At 37.7% G+C, this 16,633-nt stretch overlaps 1 protein-coding gene and 1 long non-coding RNA gene across 5 annotated transcripts in view; one reads left to right on the forward strand and one right to left on the reverse strand.

The window, feature by feature from the left end:
* The first annotated feature begins 1,465 nt into the window (after positions 1–1,465).
* LOC141926597 (uncharacterized) lies at positions 1,466–9,825 on the forward strand. The gene is made up of 3 exons (XR_012624159.1): positions 1,466–1,645; positions 2,779–2,870; positions 9,703–9,825. It is a non-coding gene; the product is annotated as an uncharacterized LOC141926597 (long non-coding RNA).
* Positions 6,287–16,633, reverse strand: part of COL11A1 (collagen type XI alpha 1 chain) — a 164,409-nt gene continuing 154,062 nt past the window's right edge. For all 4 annotated transcript variants that reach the window (XM_074832648.1, XM_074832647.1, XM_074832646.1 and 1 more), the window contains 9 exons: positions 16,443–16,550; positions 15,794–15,847; positions 15,669–15,704; positions 15,505–15,558; positions 14,453–14,702; positions 11,535–11,647; positions 10,645–10,713; positions 9,740–9,973; positions 6,287–8,026 (listed from right to left, as the gene is read on the reverse strand). In XM_074832648.1, coding sequence (XP_074688749.1) covers positions 7,880–8,026; positions 9,740–9,973; positions 10,645–10,713; positions 11,535–11,647; positions 14,453–14,702; positions 15,505–15,558; positions 15,669–15,704; positions 15,794–15,847; positions 16,443–16,550 — 1,065 coding nt within the window. In that variant the 3' untranslated portion in view covers positions 6,287–7,879. The remainder of the gene's footprint in view (positions 8,027–9,739; positions 9,974–10,644; positions 10,714–11,534; positions 11,648–14,452; positions 14,703–15,504; positions 15,559–15,668; positions 15,705–15,793; positions 15,848–16,442; positions 16,551–16,633) is intronic.

Consider the following 16,633-nt stretch of genomic DNA (forward strand, 5'->3'; position numbering starts at 1 on the left):
TATGTCATGAAAATGCTCCAGTGTTGCAAGAGCAAGAGTGCCCTAAAGTATTTTGGTGCTTTTGCTTCCTCTGATTTAGGCGTCTCATTAGAGTTAAATGTGTCATTTCATACACCATCACAGCTGAGTTCCACTTGGGTAACGTGCATCCAAATTTTCTGTATATCTATATGAAGTATTTATTGTTGTGCATATTAAGAGGGTATTAACTAAGTGTGCTTGCATATGTTTCAGCCCTTAGTTGGCTTTTAAATTTGTGATTTCGCTTTCATCTTAGTTTTATAGTAGATAATTCTAACCTACTCATTAAATTTAATGAGTAATCACACTGGCTAGCTGCTGTTTCTACATGGTACACTTGCATATACAGTCATCAGAAAGATTATGCAAAACATGAGAAATGAATGCACACATGCAAAACTGCATAATGTCTTGAAATAGTCAAGAATCATTTAATCAGGAAATTCTTCAGGTATCATCAGTTCACGAGTACTGTCCCTTTTTTAGGTTTTTTTATTGCTTTCTCCAGGAAAATTGTCACAGAAAGATGTGACACTAGTTTAAATGTAGTTCTTCAAGATACTATGCCTTTATTTTGAGGTTAATGTGTTTAGAAAATGAAATAGACCAACTTTAATGTGCAGAGGGAGGTTTCTCGAGGTCATCAACATGAACTGATTTCCCTGTTGTTTTCATTTGACTTTTGTTGCAGAGACAGTCCTCGGGAGGACTGTAGTGCTGCCTGACCCATATGCTTCTCTGTGGTAGAAAAAGGACACAGAAACTGAGCAGCCCTTGTCATTGCCTATTCCTAATCTGGGTGTCTGGATGGCCCAGACAGGCGTTATGTGAGTCTAGCAGCATGTTAGTGTGGCTGATTCGTGTATTGGTTTCCCACCCTGCTCACCCTCCCGCATCGTCCTTTCTCTCGCCTTCAAGTACCTGACTTTAAAAGTTAAGCTTCTCACCCCCCTTTCAGAGGTCCTGTACTTTTCAGTGCCACAATAAAATGTGGCTGAACCGTGAGACTAGAGCTCCTGAAGAGGAAACAACTTCAGGAATGTCTGTTTAAGACTGAGGTACTCTTGGGAAGAGAGAGGAGGGAGAGGAAGGGACAGCTAACAGGGGCCTGTGGTCTTTGCTACTCCATTTAGGTTTGATTTTTATAAACCAGTTTTGCTGCTGCCTCCTAACTAGGGGACTGGTGCACACCTCCACTTTGCAATGACTGTGAGAAACAGCTGCTGTACACCAGCAATCACATGGGATGCTCACAGACTGGGCCATAAAGGTTGCTCACCGGAGAGGAGAGAGAGGAGGGAGCCACGTTTTGCTCCCATTGTCCTTTTCCCACGCATTGCCCCTCTGCTTCCTTATTTCCTTTTTTCCCCTACAGTTTTATCCTTTCTGTTGTGTACACTGAGAAGTATTTCTGCTTGGTTTTATTTTGCCTTTCTTTTATACAGATGCCTTTATTCTATTCAACTGTCAGTATTTGACTCAGCTCCTGTCCCCCAGTACACAGGGAAACAATCTCAATGTGGATACCAGTGGCCTTCCTCCTACCAGTCAAGTATTTTCAGTCAGTTTGAAGAAAACAACTTACAGTTTCAAATGGAAACATCACAAACAAAAAAGGGGAGAGGTGGGCAGGTGAAACAGACTTTCTTCTGCTCAGAAATGGGAGTGCTGTGAAAATTTTTTACAAATTAAAATTCCATTTTTGGCCCTCTCTGACAGTAAACAGCTTTGATCTTAATATCTGCATTGAGCAAGTCTGCAGGCCTAGAGCAAAGTGGATATTTCTAAAATCCTTCTGAGGAATAACAAAGGGATAAGTCATCCTTACACATCCAAATCAGAAAGTTACTGAATTGTGAATGTTATGAAGATTATATATTTATGCATTCTCCAGAGCCTGAGCCTTCACATTGTGCTGTGTTATCTTGTGAGCCAATTTGGGCAACAGGACCACAAAGCAGAGCTACTTTCTCACCTGAGCTGCCATTGAGGTGATATTCTGATAAAAAAAGGCATAGGCTCGAGAGACTGTATGAATAGAATATAAAACCTTACCTTTTTCTTTTTGTTAATATTTGACAGAAATAGGCTTTTATGTCAATAAAAATAACTTAATTCTAAATCTCGCCACTTCTCATTCACCTAACATACTTTACATGCTGTGATGAACAGTGGCTATTGGAGAAGTCATTCAGTTGGTGATAATACTCTAGCTGACTTCAGTGGGCTTTCTGTGTAAGATTCCAGGTAAACTAAGAAAGAACAAATTTCCGTTTCAGAAACACCAATTTTATTGGAATGTTGTTATTGTTATTTGTTAGTCACATCCTGAGTTCAGTTCACAATTTCAACATTTGGTTAATATTTTCCATTGAAAAACTCAGGTTTATGGCTCTGCTCTAGCAATGTTTACTTTTTACTTGTGCTAGGGAACTACAGAGCTTGCAGGCTGGGCCTCTGCAGGCCGCACCACACTATGGCCTTATGTTGCTGCAGCACATGGTGTGCTGTGGCCATTTTCAAGATCTCTGGCTATGAGATGTTTCAGGGTGAGATGGGAACTGAATGAGAGGCATCTGTGTTCATTCCTGGTCATTAGGATGACCTTAGGACTCTGGGCAGCCTTGTTGTCACAGCCCTGTGGACTCAGAAAGTTAATTACCCATTACATCCTTACTATAGTGAAAACACAGCAGAAGTTCCAGTTTAGAGAACTTCTGGGGCTAGAGAAGAATTAATTTGGTTTTCTTCTTGCAGATAATTTTACTGACCACCATTTAAGGCATAAAGTGAAGGCCAGAGCGCAAAATTAGAAGATGGCTTTGCGAGCTGTTAAAGAACTCTGACGGGTACTTACATATAGTTGTCTTTAATGTACACAGAAGAAGAAACGATAAATGTTCCATCAGCTATTCTCCTTACTGTGTTGTTTGGAAAGTGATTAATTTCCCATTTTCTTGTTATCTGTTGAGGACTTATTGATGCTGTTTGTGGCAGATGGTTTTTGTTTTAAAATCACGAAGGAGGTTGAGTGATTATCCTTGTTGAGCCTTATGTTGCTCTGAAAATACCAGCTGAGTATGAGAAAAAGCGGTAACGTTAGTCACTTGGGTGTTGAATGGCTGACAATCAGGAAATTGAAAACTACTGCTACTATTAGATTGTAACAGCTCATGAAATATATAGTAGACATTGAAAGGCAATCAAATAGTCAGCATCATCCACCAAAATGCAAATTACTAAATGATGATGAAAGGAAATCAGATAACAGGCTCAAGGTTTTTCCTGGAGAGTAAACTCTGGACTTGGAACAGAACTGGCACCATCAAGAAAAGGAAGACAGATGCATTGACTTCTTACTTGTGGATTTTATCATAAGCCACTGACTGGGCCCTTGATCATCTCCTATTTATATAAATTATATTTTAGTAGTGTATAATGTAATGGGAGCATATTGGATGAACTGAATTTTGATTTTCATCAGCATTTTAATCACTGCAAGCTGGGGTTTTTTTATGCTTCAGCAAGATTTAGCTACAATGGCTTTTTGATGTTAAAAAAATAATTTCTCAGACCATATCAGGGAGCAGAGAAGACACTTAGATCCCATTCCCGCTGCTGAATTCTTAACAACTCCTGTCTGTCTTACTGAAGTTAGACATGTTTTGACAGAGATCACTTCTCCACCCTTGTGAAACTGGAAACAAAGTCAAGGTCTGGCAAAGCTCCTGAGAGAACCTAGACAAAACATGTGCATGGTAGCATTGTAGGCTTTGACTCCATCCTCTCTCATTAGAACATAGCCTTTGTTCACATAGATGAGATAGAAAAAAGCCCAGTTTTGGCTAAAGCAGCATGTCTGAATATCTGTATGCTTGCAACCTTCCTCACTGTAATAATCTTTGATGTCCTTATTGAAAACAAAATGAATAAATAGCTTTATAGCACTCTACCCGTTTGCAATAATCTTGGCATTGCTTTTTACTAAATTAACAATGAGCCTCTGACATGTGTCTAGAAAAGGAACACAAACAAGATGCCTTTCCAGGTAAATATAATAGACATGACATTTAATATCCTGTCTTTGTCATTTTCAAGTTATTTTTGGTGTGTGTACAATAGAGGTTCATTCACAGAAAAATGAGTGTGCTTGTAATAGAAAATCAATTGCTATTAAGGCATCTCCTACCAGTCATTAGCATGTGAAGCTTCATTTTAAAATTAACAAAGCTGTTCCCAAGGGGAAGAATCTTAAGCAATTAACTGTGCTTATTTTTTGAAACAAATGGTAGCTTTTTGTGTTACAAGGTGGCTGTTGATGTTAGTCATAATGACTGCCCACTTAGACTGACAAAAATATCTTCATTACATTTTATGAAATTTTCCAAGAGATGTGCCAGTCATGATGATTTGATATTGCCCTATCCTGGATTAGAAACAGGAAAGGCGAGAGGGGTGGGGGGTAGAAGAAACTACACCTATGCACAGGACAGTCTATACCTCTATGGTCATAGCTTGACATCTAGTGTACATCCATGTTATTCTGAACAAAACATTGCCTCAATGTGTAATATTTGTTGCCTTGTGTTTGCTGTGTGCCTACTTACTCCATTTCCATGCAACATGACAGCAACATCTGTATTTGCAGTGAAGAAGCTATATACCATTGCTAGTACAGCTTGTCTCTCTTTAGAGAGAGGCTCGGAGCAAACGTTCAAGAAAAACTGCACAGTCTGCTCTGAGGTAGGTAGGGTGAAACCTCAAGATTACAGAACATACAGGTTCTGTTGTCAGTTTCTAGAAGTAAAATCCAGATGTCATACAGCAATTTTTTTTTTTTTGTGTGTGATTACAAAGGTTTTTAATTTGTGGTGTGAAGAATATTGATCTTTGTTTTCTCATGGGCTTGGTTAGGGAATTTAGCTTTCATAGTTTTGGAGTGGGTATTTTTTTTATGACGGCATATGATGAAGCTGAGGTTTTGTGTTTTTATGGCCAGTAGGATTTGACTACAGACTCTGAAGTTTATTTCATAGAAAGACTGAAGTGTGAGTTTTGATGTGGAATTTATTTCTGTTGGGAAGAGTGCTTTTTTTCAGGGAAAAATAAATAGCATAATTTTTCTTGAGGGCAAGACTATATAATGGTAATTTTTCCCCTTTAATCAGAAACTTGTAGAGAACAAGAACAGCATATTGAAACAGAGAATGGACAAAGAGGAGTTAGAATAACGAGCGGTGGTGAGATGTTTTCATGACAAGGATAAATTATAAGGAAGGTACCTGGGTAAGGCCTTAAGAAGGGCTAAAGAATAAACCTGATGAGTCTTTGCCTGAGAGGTGTAGAAGACTCAAGTTCATTTCTTCCTTTGGGATGTTTTTAACATGAACCTTGGAAAGATACTTTGATTAATTCTGGAAAAGATCTGGGTTTGTTTGGCTTCTTGCATACGTCACTGCAGTCTTAGAAACACCATTCTGCTACAGCCTAATCCTGACTCTGCCAAATCACAATCATCTTTAGTTTTTTTTACCCAAATCACCCTAAAGCACCTGACCTAAAGTGGTGGTTTTTTTACATAGGGTTGAGCAACTCAGCACCTAACTTAACCTAGCTCACTTGAGCTGCAAAAAGTAACTGCTCCTCTGCCAAACTTACTGGAGCTGCTTTCACAGCTCCCATGGACATGACCAGAGTTCATAAAGAACAGTAAGCAGCTTAAAAAAATATTTTGCAGGAGGCCCCAGGTGACACATCATGTCTCTAGCTTGGACCCATCACCAGTTTTGATTCCACTATCTAAAACAAGGTACTGGAAATTTTGTGTTCCAGTACTTTCTAGGTCTTGGTTTCTTGGTTCTTCTCATCCATTTCCCATCAATAAATAGGGTCATTTACCTACCTTATGGGATCCTACAAGGATAAGCACGAGATTGTGAAGCACTCAAGCGTTACAATGTTGTAAGACAGTGGCTAGGGAAAGAATGTCAGGTTCTTATCTTGTGTTTGATAGTATCATGTGGACTGCTGCAGCTACAAATCCGTATAAACGAAATGTGAAATTATCAGCGTTGCTGCATACTACCAATGGCCAGATCAGCATCTTTTCTATTAACACTTCTTTTCCCCCTGCTGGTCCCAGTGCTTGCCAGGACATGTAGTAAGACGTCTTTTTTTTGAGTCTGGATGTTATGGAAGCAGAGTGGTTACAGTAATAACAGTGGGTGACTTTTGGACATTGAAAAAAGAAAATGACCAACCCAGGTAGACAAGACTTGATTTTATTAATAAAATTTGTATTTTCCTCTTTGAGGTGACAGTTACAAACTTTGGTTCAAAAATAAAAGAAAATATGAACAGCAAGAAGTTGACTTTTGAAATCTCACTTTTACATGTATAAACGTGCATAAGAAAATACCAGTTGGAAATGAGCCAGCAGAAACTAGTACTATTTAATTTAACAATTTATAAGAAATAGAAACAAACATTTCTTTTCAAGTCTTACATATATTATGAAAAATAATTACAAAAGGATTTTTGTTGTAAAGCTAAAATGTAATTTCTACTTAAAACTACCTGAATAAAATGTTCAGAGGGAAGGCCAAACCAATTTTTTTTTTGGTGAGATTTGAATAGCAAATTATAACAGTTTGGGTCAAAGACAGCTCTGTAGGAAGCAGTCCCCTCGTATGTTGCTTAGCAACTATGTAGAATCACATGACCTAGACATATTGCATCCCTGGCCTTCAGGTGAAATAACAGGAAAAAATAAATCATATTAATGGGATGGGCAAATATTGTATAGGACCATTCTGTGGAACTTTTAGTATCCAGTTCAGGAAGCAAACATCCATCATTGCTTACATAAAAATCTAAGTAAACACTGCAAAAACCCATAAATAACTGTTTAGAATCCAGTTTTAATATTTATGCAGACCAAATAAGCACAATGGAAACAAATTCAGATGATCTTAAAATAAAAAAGGAAAGCTATATGACTAATTTATTTCACACAGATTTTTAACAGATCTCTTACACAGAAGTTGTTTTTTTTTCTTACAAATTTTCCCCACCCAAAAATATAAACTTGTTTATTTTAGGTATATACAGGTATCTTATGAAATTATGGAATTAGAAAAGAAAATAAAAAGTCTGAGGTATAGCACCATGGAACACAGCACCTTTGAAGGTGCTTTCCTTATTGAAATTCAACATCAGAGAGTGATATCAGCAGAAAAGAGTTGTTTGAGTGTGCTGCTCAAGATTGTCCAGTTTTGCCACCTTAAGTTTTGCTGGCGACTTCAAATAACAAAGCTCTTCAACAACAATATATACAAAGGGATTTTATTATTAATCAGAAATGGAATTCGCTTCACTGGCAATTACAGCTTTATTTTTTCAGAATACATACACAGTATTGACAGTGTAGTTTTGTAATTATAAAATAAGAGCCAGATGCAATTCAGAGACACATGCAAGTTTTGGAAATGGACAGAGAAATAACAGTATAGTACTGTACATAGAATAATTACAGTTTATTAAACACTTTCTTAACACCTCTTTGTTGTAATGGAAGGAGCACCATGTCGTTCGTTTTTTTACAGCACCAAAGGAATCCAAAGGGGGGTGTTCCTAAAGTAAGCCCTATGTTGTCTGTCTGTGCCACAGCATCTTTGCAAAGTAAGTTTAAGTCATGTGATTCTGGCCCTACAAGGGCAACAATTACTTTCTAGATAAGACATACATACACAGCAAGACATATTTTCTATGCCATCCTTATTCAAAACTTGCATGTGGCATGAAGTGGGTTGGTAGCACCAAAGTGCAACGTTTTTGTTGATCTGATTTTGTCATAAGCTTAACCAAGGAAGCAGACAGGACCAACCTCAAATCCAAACTTCTGGTTCTGGTCACCAAAGTCATTGATCATCACATCAACTATAGGCACTTGGTCTATTTTGGGTGTGTTGATTTCAATCACTGTCTTTGCATAGCCCTTTCTTGACTGTTAAAAAAGAAGCAAAAAAAAAAAAGCAAACATGGTTATATATCAGAGCAGTAGACATGTGCTGTAGATCTTCATAGGTTCTCTCTGAAGTGTAGAATTTGTAAATTATTGCCCCCTCATGCACCAGATATTACAAACTATGTTCTCTTAGGATTTTATTTTTAAAATGTGACATGGAATGTTTTTGATTTTAGAAAGAGATCAACCCATAGCTTTTTGACTTACTAAAATAGGCCTACAAATGAAAAATTATCTAAGACATTTAATGTTTCTTAGAGGATTCTAAGTTCACATCTATACTGTTTAATAAATAATAACAGTATTCTCATAACAGTGCATGTCTTCCCTGTGAAAAAAATCACTAATTAGTTCTGACAGAAGAAAGATCCACTTCTGAGAAGAAAGACTGTAACCATCTCACAAAATATTACAGCAGCTTTTTGGACATGAAAGAAAGTAGTAGTCTGTCAGGACTGCCAACTGATGTGCTTAGAAACCAGGTTTGAAGGCACACCCTTACTTCTCTAACAAAGGCTCTCTACCTCCTCTAAATATCATCCAGCCAAGTCATCCTGTTAGTTATCAGGACTGCACTTTGTTCAGATGGTTTCTTAAATCTTGCTGAGACCCCTTTCAGCTGTGCCAGGGTCTTGGACTTTAGATAAGCATCCAAATCGGTAGATCTGAGTGTTCTTAGTTTAGTGACAGAGTTACACCCTAAATCACTTCTAGCTCTCTCTCAAGCTGTGGATAACAAAAGCAAAATAAATATACAGGGCATACAGAAAGGCTGACATGAAGCAGTTATGTATTAGACTCTCATTACTAAGGGGAGGAGACTCTGCATCTACCCGAGCTGCATCTCTGTCTCAGAGCCAGGTATGTATCCTGGCACTTTCAGGGCTCTGATTCTCTATCACTGACTTCTGAGGAACTGCCTTCAAAATGCTCCCATATCAAACCCCAAAATAATTAATGAAGCTTCAGCTGTCACTTGCTCCTTTGATGTCTTTTTTTCAAAGTGTTCAGTACAAACCATTCTGTTTCTGTAAAGAGGTAACAGTTGCTATGCCTACAAAGACCCTGCCGGAGAGGTGGTCAGAGAGCTGATGCATGTTTGTACAGCTCCAGGGATTTTAGCTAAGCTAAGAGAGGATTCTGAAAGGTACAATCCACAAACTTCACCTGGTTTTGACTATCAAAAAAATGAGAAAAGGAAATGCAAAGTCACATATCAAACTATGCAATTAATTCATTATGTTTGGGTACATCCATATGGCTTAGTTCATATATGTTTTTACTGTATTCACTAAATATTCTGTCTGCATATGCCTTGATTCTGAGTATAAATATATTCTGCTGATGGGCTGCTTCACCTGATTATGCTTTTTCGCTTGTGTTCTTCTCTTATACTGTGCTCATACTACCAGATAGTCTAGTTTCAGCACATTGGTGCTGACAGCCTGTATCCATTCCAGGTTTGTTCCATGTCTGTTGCTTGGCTTATGGTTTGGGGTTTTTTTGGTGTATATATGAAAATTAAATAAGGGACTAGTGTACTGTAGTTAAAAATGTACTAAATGGCAGTCCATTAAAAATAAAGTGATTAGAAAGCTTTTCTCAGAAGAAAGCTGTGAAAAAAATGAATATTTGATTTTTACTTTAATTGACAGGTTGGTTTCGTAAAGACTCTTCTGAACCTATACTTACTGCACAGCCGTCGTGAAGAGCTTTGATGTAAGGATTGTTGTCATAAGACATTTCTTCATCATTCGATCCTAAGAACCTTAGCGCTCTGTCATAGCTGTCAGATGATGCATCATGCCAAGCTACAGACTGATGACAGTTGTAAGTGAAATTCTGTCTGGCAGAGGCACTCAGTAGTTTAAGGAATGTCATTTGGACCATATTAATGGAATTGCCTTCAACATCCAGATAGGAAAGCTGGAGAATATATGAGTTACATGAATATTTATCTATTTCCTTCATTAAAATGCAAAACAAAATTATTGACAAAAGAACCACATAACTGTCCTTAATAAAAAAAAAAAAAATCAACTAACATATAACATTTTATGGAGTTTTACAGTTCAATAAAGCTATGACTCAGTAAATAGATTTTCATGTTGTAGCAATATACTTAGGATGAAGAACTACATATTTTAGCTTCATTCTGATGGGGAAGACAGACAATTACTCCTACCATAAACGGCAGAATCTCCTTAGGAATCTGTTTTTAGTTAATTATAAAGTTACATCAGCTTGCAGTCTCATCTTTGCATACTCAGTATATTTCCAGTTACCTACAATGGGGCAGGGGATCTATGCTCCACCTGCTTTACTAAGGTTCAGTGGTGATGTGTGGTCTGCCAGAAGCTAGATCCTGACCGTCAGCTGTGCAGGTGACCACTGGGATCATTGTGGGACAATACAGAGGAGGCTTCTGCTGTTCAGTGGCAAGAGGACATATAGATGCTCTGATATTTAGGGCAAAAAGGCTGGGGCTGAAAAGTCTTTTCATTATCTAAATATTTATAAATTTCCTTGGGATCTGTTGATCACTGATAACACGTACTTGATTTGTGAATAACTGTTACATTGCAGTGTCAACTTACAAGTTTGCCTCGCTTAAATTCACTAAACCAAGATCCTGGATTCTCCTTTGGCCATGATGAAATTCTAACCTGTGTGATAAAACAACAGGGATAGAAGTATTTAAAATATATGTTAACAGATACAAAGGTTTTACATTACCTGGGACAAATTTCACATCAGATAGTAAAGAATGGTTCTTCTTTCTGAGATCTCAGCCTCTTTAAAACTCTAAAATAGGATATTTTTATTGCATAGAATGCCTTCAAATTAGTGACTTTAAATGGAATCTAAGGTGATAGCTTATAAAGAGCGCTAGTTCTATTTAAGAGAGACTGTTGTCATCTGTTAAGATTCAGGTAAACTGCTGGTATAAATTGTTCCTGTGAAGACTGTCTAAATTAGATTTTTCACTGGTGTTGATGCTGATAGATCTCTCTCATTTAGGCAAGCTTTTAGAAAGCCTTCCTCTACACCATATGCCCCACCAGAGGTAATTTATAACAATGAGCGAGGACGCTGTTAATACATAGTGTTTTACATCTACTTTGCATCAGTATAAATAAATAGATATAAATGAACCCACAAGAGAAGCACAGTAAGAGTTTAGCTTTTAGATGTCAAACGCTAGATTATGCACTTTAACTGGCTGCACAGCTATGTTGCATTCTGAAATGCAGTGAAAGGTTAGCAAGCAGGTGCGTAGGTTCCCTATCTAAGCAAAAGGGGGAAAATGCTGTTTGTTAAAAATATGTACCATTTTACCACTTCATTCAGATTTATGCAAATTTTGATGTAATCAGAAAGACAGATATATGAAAATGTGACAATGTAATTATCCTGTTTAGTTCAACATCGCAACAGCATAATAGGATCTGTCAACAGCCAACTGAAAACACCGATTGGTACTTACTCCTTCAGATTTCTTATCTGGGTAGATGCAAGTTTCCCCACCTGCTGTAAAATTGCAGTATACTTTGAAGGAGTCTCCAGAACAGCCCTGGTTAGGATCAATCCAATATTCCCCTAAAACAAATGAGAAAATACTTGCTTTATATAGTGGAAATGGTATTTGGAAGATCTAGGTTTTACTGCTACTTAATGGCCCTCCAAACTTTGTAGCAAAGTTATTTTATCTGAATGAGGAGAAAGCAACCCTTTCTTTTCTGCCTTGTGATTTGTTGCTGTTGTTGTTTATGAAAGATAACACCAGGATCAAAGTCTATTTTTATGTTCTGGTTTCAGCTGGATAGAGTTATTTCTTCTTCTTAGTAGCTAGAACAGTGCTGTGTTTTGGATTTGGTGTGAGATTTGATATGAAAAGAGTGTTGACAATACACTGATGTTTTCAGTTGCTAAGAAAGCAAGGACTTTCCAACTCCCCATGTCCTGCCTGTGCACAGGTGTACAGGAAGGTGGGAGGGAGCACGGCCAGAGCACCAGACCCAAATTGGCCAATGAACTATTCCATATCATGTAACGTCATGCTCAGTATATAGAGGACGGTTGGCCGGGAAGGGGGGACTCTCGCTTTTGGGATTGCATTTCAGGATCTTGATTTCTCTGGGATTGCTAGCTGGGAACAGGCTGGGTATCAGTCAGAGGGTGGTGAGCAACTGCATTGTGCATTACCCATTTGTACTTTCTATTAGTGTTATTATTATTTTAATTATTAAACTGTTTTTATGTCAACCTACGAGTCTCCCTACCTTTACCTCTCCAGTTCTTTCTGCCATCCCCTGGGCAGGGGAGTGTGAGTGAGTGGCTACGTGGTGTTTGGCTGCCAGCTGGGTTTAAACCACGACATTTTATCTGCATCCTTTTGTTTTTGTCTAATTTTACTTCAAACCATGACTCTATTGCAGGATACTGCTGAGGTTTTGGTGGAACTGCAGAGACCTCAGTTTAGAGGAGGAGGGATATTATGTGTGAAGCATACATTGCAGGTCTCAACAATTTGGCCATTTCAGTATTTCAGCTACAAAGATAATTTGTACCTGTGGTAACAGCACTCTCAAAACCAGAGCAGAGGCAGCCTTAGGCAGAAATAAGTTATGGCTTATGTCAGAGAGTAAACTCTGGAGTCATTTGCATACCTACCTACATAACGAGGTGGCTGCATAGGGCTTGGTGAGGTTGTAGCTGGCACAAGTACCTAAAGCTTCCATTGAGAGATATACCTCAGGCAAAGATGGTTTCTACTACTGGGTTATGAAGTTTCACAACACTAGTGAAACTTCAGGCTGCTTTAGTTGATAAAAACACCTTAACTAATGCTTGGTTAGGTGACACGGGAGGAAAGACAGTTAAAACTTGCATGAGGCTTCCCATAGTTTCAGCAGTCCTACTTGACTGGCATGATTGAGAAATTCAGGCCCTATAACGCTAGGGTGAATGAAGGCTGGGCATGAAAGAGAGCCACGGTCAAGCCAAGGTCCATTAAAAAGCAGGGCTGTTTAAAATCTACCATTCTAATTGTAATGATGATTTCTGTGATGTGGGTCCTTATCTCCATCTAGTTTCACAGCAGGACAGCAAATGATTTTCTGACACTACTTCTCTAATCCAGTTTCAAGCAAATAGTGGAGGTTTCAAAGAGGAATGACAAACCCTTTCACCAGTTCTGTCTTCTGAACACAGAGCACAGACAAAGCATTTATGCTATTTTAAAATTCTATTGGTTCAGGCTGTATTTATTGAAAACAGTCTTTCCTACCTGTAAGTCTTGTCCCTGGAGAATTTTGTATTTTAATGAATGCATTTATTTTTATTTTAAACAAAATAAGATTACTTTTATAAGAAGAAAGCTCCAAATAATAAGCAAATACTGGTAAATGAAGAAGGTGAATGTGTTCTATAAAAAACATTCATTATTATGGAGGGTACTGAATTGTAAAATATGTACTTTTCATATAGCACATACACTGCTTAACTACTCCTCAAGGCAACCATCTGTTTTTATCTATCTAGAGTGAAGGCAATAAAATATTATTAAGCTGTCAAAATTTATTTTTCCTCCTATTTAAAAACAGAAAAATATTGCTTTGAACTGGAAAAAATATCCATTGCAATCAAAAAAAATATGAAAGGATGAAAACTCTGTGAAAGCTGGCTTTCAAAAACCTTTCCAGAGAGGTAAACTCAGTTAGAAAAAAAGAAGAAAACAACACAGAATAATTACATCAAGATAGTACTTCAGAACACAGTGTCTTGTTCATACTACTCTGCATTTTATTAAGCTAGTACTTAGTAGCATTAAACAGTATCAGATAAACTTGCATGTCTATTTGCTGAAAGATATAGAACAAGCAGTGGTCTTGCAGTAGAACAAATTATTGTTTCTAAGAGTCATAATCAATAATAAATCTCATATAATACCAATGCTATTTTATATTATTATGCTAAGCTAAAGTATACAGCTACTAAAATCGTGTTTCTTTTAAAAGAAGCTATTAGCTATCCCAGCATGTTGACATTTGTGATTTTACTTCCCACTGATCTAAATAGCATCAATCTTTCATCCCTCTCCTGTTTGGATAGTTCTGAAAAGGCAAGACCCACCTTTCAAAACAATAACTTTTTTATTTAGCACTTCAAAAAGTTTTAAATCTAAAACCAGATCAGGTTATGTATTTAAAGAATTTTGGCTTTTACCAAGAGAACATCTCCTACTTACATTTTATAAGCTTTTATACCTACAAAAATGGATTAATGAGACTATTTATTGAGCAACTATATTAACCATCTACCAACGATTAATCATTCTGCCAGAGTATCTTAACAGATCATAACTTCAGCTTTGTTTGCCTTTGTCATGCAATATTAACATACCATCTGGGAAGTCTGGGTGGCAAAGTTGCAAGTCTTTGCAAGTTCGGGCTGGGTTATTCTGAGTGCCCATTGGATACTTCATATGCTCAATGTCTTGCTTCAGTGAATTCAGTGAACCAAAGATCTCTTCCATGCCATCAGAATAATCCAGAATATTATCACCAGCATCAGATAACATGTAATCAGGAGATCTTCTTGTTTTTTTGGGTGACTGGATTGGCAGCGGCTGGATTACCTCACCCGGAGGACCCTGAGTGGAAAACAACGTATCTGGTTACCTTTTCTGTTTGTTTTTCAGCTGCATAAATACACAGATGAAGACCACAGAATGTGACTTGGAGATGATTTGATTAGGCTTTCTTCAAATTCTTTATTTCACTTATTTCCTTCACATTTATGCCTGTAAGCTTTGATTTACCTGCAGAAAAAGATGACTGTAGAAGGCCAAACCATTGTTTTGCTGTAAACTTTCAGATTGGGGAAGAGTGTGCCGCCCTCATATAAGTTAAGTGTGCAGAACTAACTTGCGATTGCCTTTTTATCCCTGGCAGTTCCCTCAAGCACAGGCATAGCCTCTGACAAATGAAAACTGTGGATGTTTCCTATGATAAAACTTTAAAATTCCACTTGGGGTCTACAAAGCAGTATTTCATTTCAAGAAATTGAAACACTTCATTCAGATTTGGACTGTTTTCATTTCGGATTGTTATGATATGAAAAAGAAATAGCAGAAACTGGAAAGTATCAACAGGGGGATACCAATATCATTCAATTTTCTGTGCTTCAATATAACACATTAAATAATTATTGAGAGGGGGTTTTTTGTTTGTGGGGGGTTTTGTGTTTTTTTTTTTTAAGTTTCTAATTTTTTTTCAGTGCAGACAATGTATTTCTGTGTCTGGTGGATTTGTGTTTCCTGAAAAATTAATTTTTAAACAATTGTTAATATTTTCCTTATCTGCAAGTTCACCAATGCTGTTTTCTAGCCTTGTCAAAACAGGGTGGTCCTGTCAGTGTAATGTGCATGCATGTCAAATAAGAGTCTTACTTACTGGAGGACCAGGTGGACCAGGTAACCCACTGTCACCCTTTTGACCAGCAGGGCCCTATAAAGCAATGAAAGAAATGCAGTGTGGATTGTGCTACACAACGTTAAAAAAATAACACACACAAAAGTTAAGCAAAAGAACAAAAGACAGAGAGGAGAATTACTCACACTAGATCCTTTGGAACCTTTTGGACCTTGGGGACCCTACGGGCAAGAAGATATAACTATAGTTGGAGTGTATTCCACACAACATGGGAGTGTTCTGAAGAGGAGGACTGGATAAAGTTACTTACAGGTAAACCAGGAGGACCAGGGGGTCCGAGTGGACCAGCAGGACCGGAAATTCCCTAAGAAAGAGTAAGAGAGTAAGTACAGAACTGAAGTATTTTACATACTGGACTGGATTAAAAAATGCATATCTATGAAAAAGGTAGTCCTACGAAGCATCCAACCCTGATGATTTCTGATTTAGGCCATTTGCTAGGGTTCAAAATAGTTTGTAAGTTTAAAATATTACTGACAGTTTGAGCTGCTTGTAGTTGTTCCTACATGCAGTAATTATAGTCCCAATGGTGTTCCCCTTCAGATTGGCTTGGCAACCTCACTTATTACATAGTGTCTTAAAACATAGCTTAATAATTCAGAGAAAGGAAGCTATTTCAGGTAGTGCAGTTGATAAAAATGATGAGATTGGTGCTCCTAGTTTTATCTCGTCCTTAACTTAGGTGTTATGTGCTTCCTTCATCTTCTGAAGCACTCTATGATCTCATTTTAAGCTGTTTAACTTCACTGTGTTTGTACAATATCTAGGAAAGTTTTAATGTCTAGCAGGAGGCTCTGGGTGTTAAATATTTATAGCAACTTTATGTCTCTCGAAAGACTGGAATATGTACCCTTTGCTTGCATGGAACTTGAATAAAAACACAAGTATGTTTTACTCACTGCATCACCCTTGGCTCCAGGAGATCCCTGTGGGCCAGGAAGACCCCTGTCACCCTTTTCACCCTGTTCTCCTGGAGGTCCAATCAGCCCAATCAAACCAGGATGTCCCTAAACAAGATAGAAGAAAATATAGTTAAAACTCAATATATATAAAAGCAAATGTGCTTTGCAAACACACAAATTAGAGCTTT

This window comes from Strix aluco, chromosome 8 (genome assembly GCF_031877795.1).
Source record: "Strix aluco isolate bStrAlu1 chromosome 8, bStrAlu1.hap1, whole genome shotgun sequence".
NCBI classification, from domain to species: Eukaryota; Metazoa; Chordata; class Aves; order Strigiformes; family Strigidae; genus Strix; species Strix aluco.